This window comes from Pinus tabuliformis, chromosome X (assembly GCF_031772625.1).
Source record: "Pinus tabuliformis cultivar Carrire ecotype Pingquan chromosome X, CPIR1, whole genome shotgun sequence".
In the NCBI taxonomy this organism is placed as follows: Eukaryota; Viridiplantae; Streptophyta; class Pinopsida; order Pinales; family Pinaceae; genus Pinus; species Pinus tabuliformis.
In genome coordinates this window covers 1145744296-1145763843 of record NC_142308.1, presented here as the reverse complement: position 1 = coordinate 1145763843, position 19548 = coordinate 1145744296, and the positions used below count along the sequence as shown (strand labels likewise).

At 35.0% G+C, this 19548-nt stretch overlaps 1 protein-coding gene across 1 annotated transcript in view; it reads right to left on the bottom strand.

Moving 5' to 3' along the window:
* LOC149143929 (uncharacterized) overlaps positions 1 to 19548 on the bottom strand; it is a 221145-nt gene that overhangs the window by 172663 nt on the left and 28934 nt on the right. The window contains exon 7 of the mRNA XM_089451980.1: positions 3015 to 3082. Within this exon, the coding sequence (XP_089308106.1) occupies positions 3015 to 3082 (68 nt within the window). The remainder of the gene's footprint in view (positions 1 to 3014; positions 3083 to 19548) is intronic.

Genomic DNA, 19548 nt, shown 5'->3' with positions numbered 1-19548 from the left:
AGAGAAAGCTTCCTAGTATCACTGGTACTCTAATACAACTTCACGATTGTATCTTACATCTTATACATTGTCTTCTTCTCATGGATATGAGACACTATATGATCTTTGACCCCTTCTAGAATGATCCTCCTTGCCTTGATATCATTCTTATTATGTTGGGCCAATTGTTGCGCATCATGTGGTGGTAGGATAGCTTACTTCACGAATTCTCCCACACCATTATCCTCCAATACTATCATAATCCTTCCTTTCCAAGAGATGAAGTTTGATGCTCCCTCTAAACAGTGATCTGCTCTCAACCCTTGGTAAGCCATCCTCCTTCCCTCGAGAGCTCTCTAAAACCTACCCACTAACAGCGTGTAATCCTTCACAAAAGATTGTACTTAGGGCTTGGAGGTTGCCAACTTCACTGCTCCTTTAGTCCTTCAAAGTCTGCAGACTCTTGAGCTTCAAATTTTTTCCATTGCTAGCACTCTTGTTGTCCTTCACAAGATCTGCTCTCTGGCCACAATTAGGCACCTACTAACAGCCCTCCACCTGTACTTAAGTTGCCCACAAAATTATCCAACAAGACCTTGTCCACTTAGCAACAAAATCAATTTGAAAACACCATGCTACATAACTTTTTATACTTTTCTGGGCTTGAGCATCTATTGTATGTTCTTGGCTTGGTTAGGGCTTATGTCAGTCCACTTTAGCCCTATCTACCTGCTCCCACAAAAACCCTCCTTAGGCTAAGGTCCTCCTCTGCTTACAAGCTCCTCTCATGTGCTGATTTCTAGGGTTGGTTCTAGCCCACTGTTAGAAATTTCGGCCCTCCTCAATCTGAAGTTACAAGGCACAGCCCTCTTGCCCAGACTACACAAAATTTCAGCCTGATTTCGGAGAGGTATACCACTAAGAAACTCGCACAAAAAGTTTCCCAGAATTCCCTTCAACTCGGCATGCACTTCTGATCAAACTCAGCTCACTAGCAGTCAAAGAAATCACCCCAAAAAGATGTCTTTCACCTTCGCTGAGCTCCTTGATCTGCGGTCTGCCTCAGATGATGTTTTCCTTATGATTCATTGCACTTTGATGTGCCAATCACCTTGTGATGGTCTTTATTCCGACCCACGCTCTGATACCATGTAGAAAATCCACAAAAATTTGATCTGCTATAGTGAACAATCTAAAAACTAAAAAACTAGTTTCTTTTCACTAAAACACAAAACTTCTCTACTTCAAATTTGCAGCGGAATAGGAACAGAATTAAATACAATTCACACAATTCAAGATACAGAATTTTTATAGGAAACTCAACTGGGAAAACCCTCTGCTTGTTTATTGATAGAAACTGAGCAATTGATCTCTTACAAATACAATTGTTTCACTTGGAGAATACACCCTTCTCCCTACTTATCCTAAGCATGAAACCCTTGCAAGAATGTTGATCATGCTGCCCTCTTCCCTTGCTCCTCCTCTGCTCTGAATTCCTAGCGCAAACCCAAGGAACCAAGTCCCTAATTCCTTGCGCAAGAGCTGATCCTTTAGCTCCTAAATTCTAGTGCATGAGCCAAGGGAAAACTGCCTTCTACCAACTCGCACAAGCCTTCTTCTTGTCATGCTCACTTACAAGCTTACACACAAAACTGGTGCATACAAGAGTGAATACAATTGTGCCTTTGTTCCTTCTTTATAGCAATTCAGATGGCTAAAATTAGTGAATTTTCTAATTAAGGAATGATTTTGTGATTGATTGAGTTAGCATGAGTTAATTGCAAATGCAACTCGTCCTATTTCAAGTCAATCACTTGTGTTTTTCCTCAATTAACTCACACTAGATAATCAAGAACTTGACCTTCAATTTCAACACATCAGTTAACTGCAGCCTAACTCTTCTTTTTAGGGACTGATTTGTAAATTATAGGAACTCATCCTAATTTACAGGGAATATCCTAATTTTTAGGAAATCGAGTATGAAAAAGAAGAAACTCGAATTCACCTTCTTGAATTAAGCCACAAGTCAAGGAATCACTTTCTCGCTACTATTTTCAACAGAAATGTATAAAAAATATGAGATGATTCATTGTTACAAATGAGGACCTGCTTATATACCTAGGCAGGTACTCTTTCATGAACAGTCATGTCCTTAGGGACATGACTCTTTGTTAACTAATTATTATTTAATTAACTATTCTTTATTATTATTTATATATTTATATTTATATTATTTTTATAAAAATTATATTCGTAACATAATTTAGTATAATACCATGAAGGCCATGGCTCGGAGCCATTATTGTGTGCAGGGAAAGTTTGTATAACATGAAGGTGTCCTAGAAGAAGAGGTTATTTCTTGAAAAAAATACAACATTATCTTCATATAAAAAAAACATATTTTACTATTCTGAAGTTTAATGTGGAATGAAAGAACCACTTGAAAACCATATTTTTTGCAATTTGAAGTATTTGAAGTTTAATGTGGGATGAAAGAACCACTGGAAAACCATATTTTTTGCAATTTGAAGTATTCTCCAAACTCGTATTTTCTTATGAATAGTGTAGATCTAGGAAGTATCCTTGCCAACGTTGCAGATACTCTTCACATGCCCTGAAAATATTTTAAAATATGTAATAAACAATCAGAAAGTAGAAAGCGGCAAATATGCTTTGACAGGTGAATGTACTCACCCTACAATGGTGTGTGTGCGTGTGTGTGAGCTGATAACAATTAATCACAGCTGGCCTATAGCATGGAAGCAAGAAGCCTTTGTCAATACTACTTGAGAAATAAAAAACTCCCTAAAAGGAAAAACATTTGTTGATAATGATTTTCCCATCTGTTTTCGTGAGGCAAGATGTATCCTCGCTTAAATTAAAGTTGTATTTGTTTTGTATGGAGTACTGCTTAGCTTTCTTCAACACTGAAATTAAATCTAGATATAATGCAGGGGAGCAATAGATCAAAAGGATGATTGTGCCATGCAAATAGTGCAGATGGGAGATAAAAATTTAGGACAGGAACACCATACCTCCAATGACACATTGCCAACAGACTGAGATTGCATGAAAATACCCTTCTCTAAAGTACTGGAAATTGCTGGAACAATGACAAGACACAAAATTAGAACACTCAATCAGAAATTCAAGTAGACAAAGCTAAAGAAGAACATAATAAAAAAATAAAAATAATAATAATAATAAATATATATATATATATATATACTTAGAAAGCACTTCAGCAACACAGTTAATAATCATAGATAAAAGGGAAGGAGAAAAAAGGGCAAACAAGGCAGACAGAAACAACACTGTTGACTGTGAACTAAACAATACAAAGTGACTCGACATTTACAGAATGGACATAAACAAGCATAGGTGCCATCTCAAATGCAAGCCATTACCCTCACTTCATGAAAGAATCTAATATTTACTAAAGAAAAACCTCCAGAAGATGTGTTGTCTGCTTATAATGCTAGAAAACGACAACAATACACTTGTTTGTCTTTATTAAAAAAACTGCAATAAACAACTGATGTTCAAATGGAAAAAGCCGAGGAAATGACTTCGATATCAATGCGAGATGTAAAACAAAATCAAAAGGTGTACTGCTTATAGTATATAAGGAAATCATTGGGATCCATGCTGAGAATCAAAATTTGCATACCAATTATCCAATTTATTTATATATAGATAACCAAGGTTATTCCATGTGGAAAAGTAACTGCATTCACTAAGCATCCAAGCACTAAAGAGCAATCAGTTTCACTTAGAAATTAAAACTCTGAAGAGACATTAAAATCCAGGTAGATTGGGTAATTTCTATTGTTGATTGGCCTACAGTTAGAAGGATCTGATTAATGCATCAATAAAAAAATAAAAATAAAAATAAAAAAAATCCACTATGCATGCCTGCACCCCCTCCTTGAAAAGAATTTTAAATGTTTATTTGTTTATTCTCTGCCATAACCTTCTTTTTATTACAGATTAAGCATTATTGCCAAATGCTATTAAATTCCATTTCTCAAAGTTGTGTCTTCATAAGAAAAAGAAGAATAAATGCATAGGAGGAAAGCTTTAGTCCATTGAACCCAAAATGTCCATCCCCGATCAAATTTATTGTGTAATGGAGGAAATTTAGAAGAGTAAAAACTTAATAATATTTATTTTTAATGTGTGATCCTAGTGGATGTGTTAAAATCGGCAACTAGGGCCAAACTCCACCTTGGACAGCTCATATGATGGAAATGATATATTTATTGGATTCCTCTTTTCGAGAGGTGCAAGATTGATCTAAAGATCATCTCATTCTAACAAGTATAAATGGAATTATGAATTTATTTCTTCTATGGACAAAATGTCAAGGTCGGCCAGAAGTCTGATGTAGGCTCATGAAGCCCAACAGACATGTCTCTTCACCCTCAACGTTGTGTATATATAGAGCAGTCATTTTCCTCATTTGGTCACTCATCATCACACATCTTTCTCTCTCTTCATCTGATTGGGTCATACGAATTGCAGGCAACCTGTTCTTCTCCACACGTGTGAAGAGTTGACTGAATATTTCTGTTCTCTGCGTTGACAGAGTCGCAGCCAGCTTTGACCAGCGTTGACCGGGCAGTGTTTGACCTCATTTGACTGCAATTTTTGTGGGAGAATTTATGCTTGGGCAGGCTGCATATTGTGGCACAGAAACCGAAATTTTCTGGGCAGTTTGACCAGCGTTGATTGCAGCCCTTTGACCACAGAATTTGACTGTGTTGACCAAGTTTGAACAGATTTTTTCAGGACTGTTTTGGGCTGATTTGGACTATCTTTGGAGGCCGAGTTGACTCAGTTTGACCGAGCTGAATTGTTGGAAAATTTATGCTGGTTTGACCAGCGTTGACTGTCTGGTTAGAGCATCCTGTTGACTGCAGTTTGACTGGACAGTTTTGACAGTGTTTGGGCAAGTAAATTTTGCATATTGTACTCTCTCTCTTTGTTGAACTTTTGAAGAATAATAAGAAGATTTGATCAAAGGGTTTTCCCCACATTGGGGTTTTTCCCTGGCATCCGCCAAATATTGTGTCCTCTTGTCTTGGCTTGTCTTCTGCTTATTGTTTATGTTCTATCTGCATTTACTATCAATGTTAATGTGATTGTTTATCTGAAAATTGATATTGGGCTAATAAGAAAAATTGAAGTAAATTGCTCTAAAGCATAGAACATACCATTGTTATCTAAAATCAACATGGTATCAACGCTGAGGTGAAGACAAAGCCCAAGCAAGAGTGAGAAGAGCAATCACTGAGATTTGTTGAACAAGGGAAAGATTATTGAACCTCCTTCAAATGCACCGATTGCCGCTAAGACAAAGTACAAAAAAGGTGATGTCAAAGCTAAGAATATCATCAAGTGTTGAACCTCAGAATTACCCTCTCCTTGACATTTTTTCACCTTTTTCCCTCACTTTCTCATAAGATTACAGACCCAATCAATGATAAATGCTAGGTTTTGTCTTAATTTAAGCATTAAAATGATCGTCATATTATATTTTCATGTTCTTGCTATTTGAATAGATTTTTGCAAATTAGCTACAGAACGTAGCCTATTCTGTAGCTAACTGTGGATTCCGTAGCTACTCTCATGGTTTGGCAGGTTCCAGGTGTCAAATGAAGAATTGGGCCACATGGGCATTTCTAGAATCATCTCCACATGGATTCTATCCTATTCACTCGGTCCAGATCGACGAAAAAGCAAGCCTAAGGTCATGGTCAAAGATGGAGTCAAAGTACGTTATCCAAAAGCAGTAGGACTCTTGATTTGCTCTTTCGTAGCTAATCAAGAGTCTAACAGTTCTGTTGCAAATCTAATTCGAATTAGCCACCTGTAGCTAATCAAAAGTTTAAACAGTCCTATTGCAATTCAAATTAGCCACATGTAGCAAGTTTATCTCATAAACAGTCATGTTAAATTTAATTCGAATTAGCCACCTGTAGCAAGTTTATCTCATAAACAGTTATGTTATTTTCCTTTAAATATCAGTTGCATGGAACCGTGAGGAAGAAGTTAGAAAGAATTACGTGTTAAGTTCAGGGTTTTTGCTGATACTCTGTATTCAAACTTCGTTTTTTTCATAATACAAATTCGTGTTGCCAATGATCATTTAATGTGCATCCTTAACTAGCTAGCATTCCAGCCACGTCAGTTGCAGAGGGCCCTTGCACCTTAGTCACCAGATTCGGCGAATTTCAACGATTAAATTCGAAATTCGGCGAATTTTAAGCAGAAACGAATATATTCATTCGAGTTCGCCGAATTTTATGGCGAACTCGAATTTCAAGGTGAATTCGATTTTTTTCCGAACAAAATCGTTTGAAGTTCGATGAAATTCGCTTGATGTTCGATGAAATTCGTTTCAGTTCATTTTTTTCGCGCGTTTTAGCCCGCGGGTTTTATTGCTCGCCGGGTTTCATTGTTCATTCAACATTGTTACATTGTTTGGTTGTGCGAACGTCGAAGGGTTTCATTTCATTGCGGTCCAGACTCCAAACTCACAGCAAACAGTCCAGTCTACAGCTGCAGCCTGCCGGAGGGTTTCATAACTTTCATTTCAGTGACCAGTCTACAGACTACAGCTGTCGACGCATATCACAAGGCCTCAGCGTTCAGGTAGGAGTCGTAACTGTAACTTGTAGGCTATAATTTGAGGTGTAAAAGGTCTTCTCGTAGAAGTCATTCATATGCCGAGACTATATGATCCTCTCCATTGTAGATACACCAAGACTGCGAGATCAAGACTGTGACTGTGTATATATATAAGCCGAGACAGAGTATGACTGAGGTTCTTCGTATGCATACCGAGACTCTAACTTCCAAGACAGTAGTCACTGAAATCGAGAAGAGACCTTTGTCACGAGACTGTTAAACTTATATTTCACTGTGATCATCACCAAAGATAGCAGAGGTATCCGAAGTCCTTTTTCCCACAAAAAATCACAGAGAAACCCGAGATTATGTGTCACTGTGCTTGCCCGAGATTTCAGAGATCTTAAGCGATGATGTTACTGTGCTGACTCATCATGTCGAATGTAGGGGGCTTCAACTTTTAACTTATGGTTTGTGCTATTTGTCTTCCACATCATGATTTAGTTACATGGTGAAGGCCTTAGGCAATTGATCTCCTGAAAATGCCAGGATATAAGTTATAAGTTTGTAAGGTGCACCGTGCACCTTGGCTGTTAAACACTTTAGTAGTGAACACTGAACACTTGGCTGTCAAACCTATTAAACTTTTGGCTGTTAAAACTTAAAAGTTGTATCAATATGTAGACTGTGGACTGTTCCAATCAAAACATTTTTATAATTCTATTGTTTGGTGGGAGAAGTATCCTTAGTCCAGTTTGTCATTATCTGACAGATTTTCTTGAATAAGAGATTTACAGAAATCAAGGATAGAGTCAGCATCTGTCTTAATTGTCATGGAATTAAGACACCTATTTTTACCTGCCCTTAATTAAAATTTAAAACAGATATAAATCCTAGCAGTAAACCATGAAGTGAGCCCTCAGCCAATAATGGGAGCAATTAATTGTCATGGAACTGGAAGTTGAACTGTTCGTTTTGTTTCTTTTCTTGCCTTCAACAACATTTATATTTACATAAATCTTGTAACTTATTTCCACTTGCTTGGAACTGGAAGTCACGTAAAACAAAATTGTGATGCCTGGCCTGTGTAAGAAAATAAAAAGTTACAGCCTAGTAGCCTACAGCAGTACACTGTTTTGAATCACTTTTGTATGGCCTGTGTAAGAAAACTGTTTTGAATCACTTTTCCTTTTTCTAAATTCTAACTAACGAAAATGTAATTTCAAAAAAAATTGCAGACATTTCAGACTTCAAGTCTTCACCAGTTTTCAACAATCAGAGGTTTAGAACCTTCAAATTTCAATGGCACCCCCAAAATCAACTGTTGTAGCTTGGAATTTTGTCCAAAAAGATGGTTTTAATCTTTCATGTCAGCTGTGTGGACATAATTTCACTGGCACTTTAACTAGAGCAGTGGATCACCTTCTCGGTATTAGCAATGGAAGTGGAGGTGGTGTTGAAGCCTTCACTAAGATCACCGATGAACAAAAAGCCACAGTGCAGAAAGACCATTCCAATTCACAAATGCAAAAGCAGAAAAGGGTAAATAAGAGGCAGCGAATTAAGAGGGAGATTGCCATGTCTTCCTCCAGCACCATTAATTCAGTTTCAAACATTGGTGGATCAAGTTCTACTCAAGCAAAAACAGGTGGAACCAAAACATTAAATCAATTCTGGAAACCTGTTGAGAAACAGGAAGTTGATGATGTTGTTGCTGAGTATTTTTATGCATGTGCAATTCCCTTTAATGTAGCGAGGAGTCCATATTTTAAAAATGTAATTAAAAAGGCCATTGATTTTGGGAAGGGCTATGTTCCTCCTGGATCTGAAGCTTTAAGGACAACTTTGCTAAAGAGAGTGAAAGACAGAGTGACAGGAAAGTTGGCTGATATTAAAGAGTCTTGGAAGCTTATAGGATGCACAATTTTGAGTGATGGTTGGTCAGATTTGTGTCATCACCCATTGATCAATGTGCCTGTTTATTGTCCTCAAGGGGTACTTTTCTTTAAGGCAATAAATGCAATGGATCGAGTGAAGACATCAGAATTTATTTTTGGAATTTTGGATGAAGCGATTCAAGAGGTTGGGGTGGAAAATGTTGTCCATGTTGTTACAGATAATGCATCAAATTGTGTTGGTGCAGGGAAGCTGATTATGGAAAAATATAATCAGATTTATTGGACCCCTTGTGCAGCTCACTGCTTGGATTTAATGTTGCATGACTTAGCCAAATTTCCTTGGGTCAATGAAACAATCCGAAGAGCCAAAACAATTTCAAACTTCATCATCAACCATCGTCTCACTTTGAGCATATACAGGAAGAATGCATCAAAAGAGTTGTTGAGGCCTTGTGATACAAGGTTTGCCACTTTTTATATTACTCTGAAAAGAGTTGTTGAGGAAAAAGCGAGCCTAAGAGCTGTTTTTTGCAACACTGAGTGGGAGAGATCTACCCTCTCAAAAGAAACTAAGGGGAATAATGTTGAACAAACAGTGCTCAATAATGTCTTTTCGGAAAATGCAAACAAGGTTTTAAAAATTTGTGGCCCAATTGTTAATGTGCTCCGCATGGTTGATGGTGACAAACCTTGTATGGGTTTTGTTTATGAAAGCCTTGATCGTTGCAAAGAGGCCATTGCAACTACTTTTAATAATGTGGAAGCTGATTACAAGGAGATATGGGATTTAATTGATCATAGATGGAAGATGATGCATAGTCCATTACATGCAGCAGCATGCTATTTGGACCCTAGATTGTTTGGGTTACCAAGACATAGGGATGAAGAAATCATGAATGGACTTATCCAGTCTATTGAGAAGCTAAATCCAAATCCAGAGATTGCAGGTTTGATCAGAAGTCAGTTGAGGGCATACAGGTTAGAAGAAGGGTTATTTGGAACACAATCAGCAAAGTATGATAGGAGCAGAAGTGATCTAGCACTATGGTGGGAATTTTATGGTTCAGGGGCACCAGAATTGCAAAATTTTGCAATTCGTATCTTAAGCCAGGGAACAAGTGCATCAGCATGTGAAAGGAATTGGAGTTCCTTTGACCACATTCATTCCAAAAAAAGAAATAGATTGTCATCTGGAAGATTAGAAGATCTTGTTTATGTTCGTAGTAACTTGCAGTTGGCATTGAAGAATGTGGCTAATAATAATAATAATTAGCTCATAATTAATCATTTTCATTAGTAATTATGATAATAGCTATCACTATTATCATGATTATTAAATCTTAATTAAAATCTATTAAATAGTTAAACTAATTATAAAATTTAAAATTTACTATTTTAATTATTAATATTAATTATTAGATATTGATATTAATTATTAATTATTATTACTAATAATTATTAATTATTAACTATTTATATTGATTCCTAATATTATAATATCATTTTTAATATAATAATTATTATTATCAATACTAATTCATTTTAAACAAATTTTAATAATTTTAATATCAATATATTACACTAATATTATTAATATTAATTATGATCAATATTAATATTATTAATACTAATTATTATTATTAAGTATTATATTATTAATATTAATTATGATCAAAATTAATATTATTAATACTAATTATTATTATTTATTATTATATTAGTAATAATAATTATTATTAATAATAATATTAACCATTAATTTTAATAATTTTTCAAAAAATAAATAAATTAATTAACTAATTATTTATTTATTTAATTAATTAATAAAAATTAATAATTAATATTAAAATTAAAAGTAACCAAATATTAAAAATTATAATTAATTTTAATTATGATAATGATCATCAAAATAATAATTTATAGCAATCAAAATTATTATTCAAAAAAGAAGAAAGAGCCGACATCTCTCTTCTATTAAAATAAATAAATAAATAAATAAAAATAAAATAAGAGAGCCGACATTCATCTCAATTTACCCTCCTCATTACTATTTAATCTCTCCATTAAGCTCTTCTTCTATCAAGCATTCAAGTTGTCCTGATGATGGATCCCGATTGGGATTTGAAACGTTGGCAGAAAATGGTTCTTACTGTGGATTCTCCGGTAACAAAGTCAAAAGTAATAAACCACAGAGGTCTTAAATCCAGAATCATTTCCCTATACGGAGGGGATACCTGGAGTGAAATTATTCTACTCGAAAATACTAGAGCGAAGATAGCAAGAAGAGCTGCAGACCTGCAATTTCTTAAGAACTGTCGTGACAATAATCTCATTCCCCCATTTGCACAAATTAATCATAGATTACAAAACAGATATAATAGCAAAGCGTTTTTTCAGCTAAGCTTGTCTCTAATAAGGGCGGAAATTAAAAGGGTTAGGGCTGCTTTGGATTATCTTGGACGCTCGGCTCTCTCAGCACATCTAAAGCTAGCCAGCATCATCAGCGAAAATCTCTGGTCTATTATTGATGCCAGGGCTGCTCTGAAAGCCATTAATGAAGGACGCATTGCTGAAAAATGAAAACACAAGAAATTATCCAATTTATTATACAAATCGCATTATAAAGTTAAAAAACCGAACATTGCCAATGAAAACGCAATAAACGCAGAAGGATCAAGCACAAATAACATTCTAAGTCGTGGTTTATCAGATAAAGACCCGGGCATAACAGAAGCCACAAAAACGCATAACTCAGGTGACATTGGCAGCAGTTTAGACAGCGTTTATCATCATAAAGCGGTGGAGAGCATTAATGCGCAGAACGCAGGTGGCTTCGACAACATGGTAGACAGCGTTTGCATCAATGTGCTCACGCAGAAGCAAGACTGTTATATACAAGATCTGGTGGGCAGCATTAAACAGAACGCAGATGACATTGGCAACCTTTTAAATAATTTCATTAACGAACCAGATCAAGACCTAATCAGCGATAATATGCAAAACTCGGTGGTCAGAAATCAAAATACGCAAAACGTTGTTGTAGACAGTTATTACATCAATGAACTTGAGCATAATCAAATCATTAATCAGAGAAATACGCAGGAAGCATTTGGCAGTGGCAATCTTTTAAATAAATTCATCAACTTAACCAGCGATAGTAATACGCAGGAAGCATTTGGCAGTGGCAATCTTTTAAATAAATTCATCAACTTAACCAGCGATAGTAATACGCAAGAAGCATTTGGCAGTGGTAATCTTTTAAATAAATTCATCAACTTAACCAGCGGTAGTAATACGCAGAACCCTGCTGTGGACAGGAATTACATCAATCGACTTGAGCAGGATCAAAACATTAATAATAGAAATACGCAGAAAGGCATTGGCAATCCTTTATACAGTAATTTCATCAAGCAACCAACGCAGAATCTAGACCTAATTACCGCTAATATACAAGACTCGGTGGGCAGCAATCAAAGAAGTCATAAGGAGAGTGCTGTTGTGGACAAGAATGACATTAATATGAACAATGGAAGGACTTCAGTTAACACTTCCGAATCAAAAAGGAAAGTGGTTAATCTGTCTTCCCAAGAATTAGATCCTGAAGTTATCAGTGTCCTTAGCAGAGGTCTGGGATTTGCAGTTGCGCCGAAAAGACTTCCTATTGAGAATATGATATGTAGCATAGAGGAGGGGATTAATAACCTTCCTTTGGAAGAGAAGGAAACATTAAGACAAGAGTTCTCCCTCATTATGAGAAAGGCCAAAGCTCCCAAAAGTAATTTGAGTAAAGAAGAACAAAGAGCCTTCAAATCCTTGCGGAACAATGATAAAATTGTAGTTCTTAAGGCTGATAAGGGAGGAGCAGCAGTGATCTTGGATAAGGAAGACTATGTATGCAAAATGAATGAACACCTCAGATGTGGCAGTTATAAGAAGCTAAACAATAATCCCATCCCCAAGATTATGAAGGAGGTGAAAAAGACAATTTTAGAGTCCAACCTTGAGGAGAAATTAAAGAAGAAATTAATCCCCTCTTGTGAAACTATCCCAAGAATTTATGGGTTGCCCAAGATCCATAAAGAGGGAGTTCCTCTTAGACCAATAGTCAATACCATTGGATCCCCAACCTATGAGCTTGCTAAGTATGTTGCAAAAATCCTTAAGCCCCTTGTCGGAAATACTGATTCTTTTATCAAAGACTCCCATGACTTTGTGAATCTTATTAAGAATGAGAGGATAGAATGTGATGACATCCTTGTTAGCTTTGACGTTGTGTCCTTATTCACCAAGATTCCTCTTGATGAAGCCATTCAGGTTATAAAAGATGTTACTGATCCAGGAACTGCAAGATTGGCTGAAATCTGCTTGCGATCAACTGTTTTCACCTTCCAAGGAATATATTATGAGCAGACATCTGGAGTGGCAATGGGATCACCCCTTTCGCCAATCGTGGCCAACTTATACATGGAATATTTTGAAAAGAAGGCCCTAGAATCTTACCCTTTGAAGCCAGCATGGTGGAAGCGATTTGTCGATGATACTAATATAAAATGGACACATGGTAAAACAGAGCTTGACAAGTTTTTTATTCACCTAAATTCCATCTCGTCAGAAATAAAATTCACCATGGAGCTTGAAGAAAACATGAGCATCCCATTTTTAGACGTTCTCATCATCAGGAAAGAGGATGGCTCCCTAGGGCATAAGGTTTTCAGGAAGTCAACCCACACAGAAAACTACCTCCACGCTGATTCCCACCATCACCCAGCCCAGAAATTTGGTGTTCTAAACACTCTTGCTATTAGGGCCCTTCGAATCTCTGACGCTGAGCATCTTAATGAAGAAAAGAAGCATTTGGTCTCAACCTTTAAGAGTATAGGCTACAAAGAAAATGAGATTAAAAGAGCCATGGAGAAAGCCGAGAAAAAGATGTTATCTCATGAACCTAAGGCTCAAGACCAACCTCAATGTGGTAGGGTATTTCTACCTTACATTCATGGAGTTACAGATAAGATTGCTAAAATCCTGAGGAAGAAAAACATAAACACGCAATTCTCAGCACCTGGAACCATTAGGCAAGGTATGAGATCGGTAAAAGATAGTATTGATAGACATCAACTTAAAGGAGTCTATAAAGTTGATTGCTCATGTGGTAAGAGCTACATTGGTGAAACAGGTCGCTCCCTGCAGACCAGACTCAAGGAACATGGGGCTGATATCAAGAATGAAAGGTCTCGTACTTCGGCCTTGGCAGAGCACTCTTCAAAAACTAAACACCATGTCTGCCTGGAAAGCGCCTCAATTATCGCTAGAGAAGAACAACATCATAGGCGAAAGATTAGAGAAGCTCTTGAGATTATCAAACACCCGCATAATCTCAATAGAGACAATGGTATGGAGATTAGTGGAAATTGGCTTCCCCTAATCAGAGAAATTAAAGTCACTAATACTTCTCAGGGCTAGCATTCTGTGGAAATATTACCTCCTTCCCCGCTTTATTAATCTAAGTATAATAATAATAATAATTAGCTCATAATTAATCATTTTCATTAGTAATTATGATAATAGCTATCACTATTATCATGATTATTAAAACTTAATTAAAATCTATTAAATAGTTAAACTAATTATAAAATTTAACATTTAATATTTTAATTATTAATATTAATTATTAGATATTGATATTAATTATTAATTATTATTACTAATAATTATTAATTATTATTACTAATAATTATTAATTATTAACTATTTATATTGATTCCTAATATTATAATATCATTTTTAATATAATAATTATTATTATCAATATTAATTCATTTTAAACAAATTTGAATAATTTTAATATCAATATATTACACTAATATTATTAATATTAATTATGATCAATATTAATATTATTAATACTAATTATTATTATTAAGTATTATATTATTAATATTAATTATGATCAAAATTAATATTATTAATACTAATTATTATTATTTATTATTATATTAGTAATAATAATTATTATTAATAATAATATTAACCATTAATTTTAATAATTTTTCAAAAAATAAATAAATTATTTATTTATTTATTTATTTAATAATAATTAATATTAAAATTAAAAGTAACCAAATATTAAAAATTATAATTAATTAATTAAAAATTAATATTCATTTTAATTATGATAATGATCATCAAAATAATAATTTATAGCAATCAAAATTATTATTCAAAAAAAGAAGAAAGAGCCGACATCTCTCTTCTATTAAAATAAATAAATAAATAAATAAAAATAAAATAAGAGAGCCAACATTCATCTCAATTTACCCTCCTCTTTACTATTTAATCTCTCCATTAAGCTCTTCTTCTATCAAGCATTCAAGTTGTCCTGATGATGGATCCCGATTGGGATTTGAAACGTTGGCAGAAAATGGTTCTTACTATGGATTCTCCGGTAACAAAGTCAAAAGTAATAAACCACAGAGGTCTTTAATCCAGAGTCATCCAATTCTTCTACTCCGTGGATCGATCCTGTTCCAAATGCAACAATGGATGATGCTGATTTGTACATTGATAGTGACATAAACACTAACAGGGAATTCACTGATGAATCTGGTGCTGAAGCATCTAGTGGATTCACAGCTCATACTGCTCTTGATGACATAGAACTTTTTGATATAACAAGTGGGCAACAGAAACATCAAGAATAAAACTTGTGTTCCTGTTTTAGATTTCTAGTGTAGTTTTTGCATGAACAATTTTCTAAAACTGCCAAGCTACTTTAAAGTTTAAACTTTTGGGTTTATATATAATTATATTTTAATATATTGAGGAACGAATTGCTCCCATTATTGGCTCACTTCATGGTTTACTGCTGTCATAAATGATAAAGATTCTTGGCATCCTTTTGAAGGTTATTTACTATTATTACTATTATCTCAATCCTTTTGAAAATGCTCAACTTTTTAACAAAACAAAAAAGTCTTTTGCATGTGAAATAGAGTTACCTTTATGCAGTTCTGTTTGGTTTTTTCTGCTTCTGATTTTGCTGCTATGCAGCTATTTCACTGCTTTATTTCTCATGTCAGCACAAAAGCTTTTTCTTGGGAAATGCACAGTGAGGAAAGCATACATCTGTCAGACGGTTTTGTATCTTATAATGCAGAGTTTTTCTTTGAACTGCCGAAAGAATATCTATTTATTGACAAACTCATTGAAAGTGGGTTGATGATCATGTGGCAAATTGCAAACACCTAATGTCAATGCCAAACACAATTGTGATAGAACTGAATCAACCCTGCAAGGCTCCAGCATAAGAACAGTAACTCCATCTTTAGTCAACAGGGGTTTTAAAGGACAATGAAAATGCTTTAAAACTGTTTTTTGTATATTTTTTATGCCAATCTATCTTTAAAAGATTGAAGTGCTTTTGATAAATAAATTGCTTTCTTTGAGCGATCTTTCATACTCGAATTTCAGTTTTGTCTCTATCAGAATTCTTTAGGTTGTATGTCTGATTTATCATTTTCTTTTATGTGGTCATAAATTGTAAGAAATGTCCCAAAGTCACAATTATTTTGAAGATTCATAAGGCAAGAATTTACACGTCTTTATATTGAGGCTTTTAATTCTAATCTCCATTGACAAAATCAAGGGCCTAGTTATTAACGGGGAGTTTCTTTTTTAAATTTTTTTGTGTCGATACATAATACATTGCTTCATTTTTCCTTGATTTTACCGGGGTTCCAACTTCCAATGTATTCTCATGCAATCATCATGCAATATTTTGGAATGTGAGTTGAATTTAAAACACCTTTTGACAATCATTTTTTAATGGTACTTAAATCAATTTAATACAGTTTTTACCTCCAGATGAAGCAGGGAAGATTGCATGGCATCTAGAGGTTGCAGGCTGCAGGTGACATGTCTAAGTGGAAAATGCTCATATCGTATAATTTGGCCACAACTGCAAATTTAGGAGCATAAACCCACGCATGATGCAGCAGATCCAGAAATTTTGAAATGTGAAATAGGATGTTTGCTGCCATACCATTTCTCATATGGAGTCTAGCCTCTGTTCTCTTGCTAAGCCAAAAATTTATTTGAATTTGACTTTAAATTGATTTTATATATATATATATATATATACATTTTTTTTCGAATTTCTATATGTCGAATTTTATTGACAAAATTTTAGTTGCCGAACTTTATTCGAATTTCATGGTCTCCGAACTCGAACTCGAACACGAACCTGGTGACTAAGCCCTGCACTGAAGGAGGTTTTTCATTTGTTGTTTTTAGTTCAATTTCCATTACTCTGTTTTCTAAATTAGGATGATATTTCATTTCAGTTTTTAATCAATAGCATAATGATAAATCACAACTGTGCAGCCTTGTTCTTCTAAGATATTTCGTGGAGAAAAACGACTCTGTTTCCAAACTGAATTAAGATTGAAGTAATAAGAATACACAGTTGCTTAGTTTTCTTACTGTTTTGTCATTCATTTTCTTAGAATAGAATTGTCAATTAACTGTGTTAATGGATGTTTTCAAAAGCCATTTCAAGATGATGATGATCCTAAACTAAATGGTTAAATGTCTAATTCATACAGTGATTGAATTTACTCAATACATTGTTATTTTCCTAGGAACTAAGGTATAATTGATTTCTTGCATAGCACTTCAAGAGGGTTATGCTTCACATTTGAATGTTGGAGAAAGTCAAAAATACATTAGTTGTTTACAGTTAGTTTTACATGCTTTTATTTTTTTTGCTTTCAGATCCTCACTTAGTTGCATCACTGATATTCCCAATAATCATTTCAAGGACATTGATTTAATCAAATTCCAAAATTGAATGGTTGAATGTTTAATGAATGCATTTACTAAGTTACCTTCTGCATCAATTTCATTCTTGGTTTTAAGAATTAGATCCATGGATTAGGACAAATGATAAGATAAGATAGATGCTCTGTATTTTTTATTAGGTTCTAACTAGCCAATAGTTCTTGGTCCATTTTTAGGAAATTAGATTAACTTAGGAATATTTCCTTTCCTTTAAAATTCATTAGATTCACTTAAATTTTCTCATAGTTTCAGGTTGTACATTCTTAGACATCAAAGAACAGAAACCCCCCAAAAACAACATAAATTACAAAACAACGAAGTAAGAAAAAGTTTTAACTAAGCACATATTGTGCACCACACTTCATCAGCTTACAAACCTCGGTTGATAATTTATGCACGCAATTTAGGACACTAAACTGACTAACATTTTGGCATCGTTGACGGGGAAGTGTAATTAGGTAACCTCATCTCTTACATCTAAAAAATGATATGCATAGAGGAAGAGACTCTAGGGGTAGATTCATAGCTAGAGGCGGGAGTTTAATTCCTACAACACCACTTACTCCACCAAGACTAAGAAGAGATACACCTCCATCTCAAACTCATATTCCACATTTCACTAGCCATAGACTTCCTGAAGTTCTAAGGTCAGAAATCCAATTAAGAGGATCTCCTACTTCATCTACTGAGGCAGTCCTAGAGGAAGAAAATCTTGGATCTCCAACAGAAGGAGTAGCCTTTTTCACCTCTACAGGGGAACATATTTTCGCTGAAGTGGAGAGGGAGAAGTAGAACCTTTCTTCCACATACCATTGACAAAGGAACCAGAGGAAGAGCAATTAACCTTGTACGTTGAATCTCATATTAACTCTGAAGAATCTATAATGGCAGGAAGAGAAGAAGGAGAGGGAGTTTTGAATGGAGAATTTGCACTATTTGGAGGAGGAAGAGGTAGAGGAAATGATGGAGAAGGTAGAGGAAATAGGGAAGTTGATAATTCTTTTGGATTCCCTATAGTTGATGAAGAAACAGATGCCACAATGAAAAATATCTCACCTTCTGTCCTCCCAAATTTTCATGGATTAAAAAGTGAAGATCTTGAAACCTTTTTATTTGAATTTGAAGTCTTGTGCAGAACTTATGATTATCTACAAGACTCTCAAAAACTTAAATTGTTTCCTTCAACATTGAAAGGAGTTGCTTTAAAATGGTTCATGGGATTGATCACTCAGTTTATTAAAACATGGAATGACATGAAGAGAGCATTTTTGAACAGGTCTTTGGATTATTGCATGCCTATCAATCACAAAGATGAATTTTTTAAAATGATGCAAAGAGATGATGAAAATTTGGAGGATTTAATTGAATGATTCAACAATAACTTAAAAGAGCAAAAATGGATAACTTAGATCAAGATACTTTAAAAGCTCTTTTATTAAAAGCCATTAGAGATGAGTGGATAGACATCCTTAACATGATGGGGAAGGGAGATATCTCTCAACTCCCATTAAATGACATTGGAGAATTATGTGTTCATCTCTCAAGAGGAAAATCCAAAACTGGGAAAGGTCCAAGAGATCCTTCTCTTGCTAGAGTGAATAAATCTACAACTGGATCAGTGAGTAGGGCAGAAATTGGAAACATGCTTGATGAATTTAAAACAGATATTCTAGGGAGCCTTAGTGAATAGATAGACACCCTTAAGTTACAAAACAAGCAGAAAGCCGAGACTGATGCTTTAGCTATTTTCTGTCCCAAATGCAGAAAGAAGCATGCTTTAAGAGAATGCCCTTTGGATGCAAAAATCATAGAGACTTGTGTGATTTGTTCAGAAAACCATGAGACCAAGAGTTGTCCTTCAATTCCTGGTCTTAAGGCTATTTTTCAAGAGGAAACAATTTCAAATCCAACAGAATCTCTTTGCTTTGTCTCTAGAAGACCTTGGAAGGGGCCACAAAACCAGTGTTTTAAGAACCAAACGTATATTCAGCCCCCACCAAATTGGAATTCGTGGCAGCAACCTTGGCCTCAATCTCAATCTCAACCTGATGAGTCGATGCCCAATGTTGAAGACCCGACATTGATCCACCTCCCCATGAACCCTCCTCCTCAAAAAGGAGACCCTCATGGCTTAGGGACACTCTCAAAGATGCCGAGAGACATATTGCACTGAGGGGGACATTCGTGGAAGTAAGAAGTT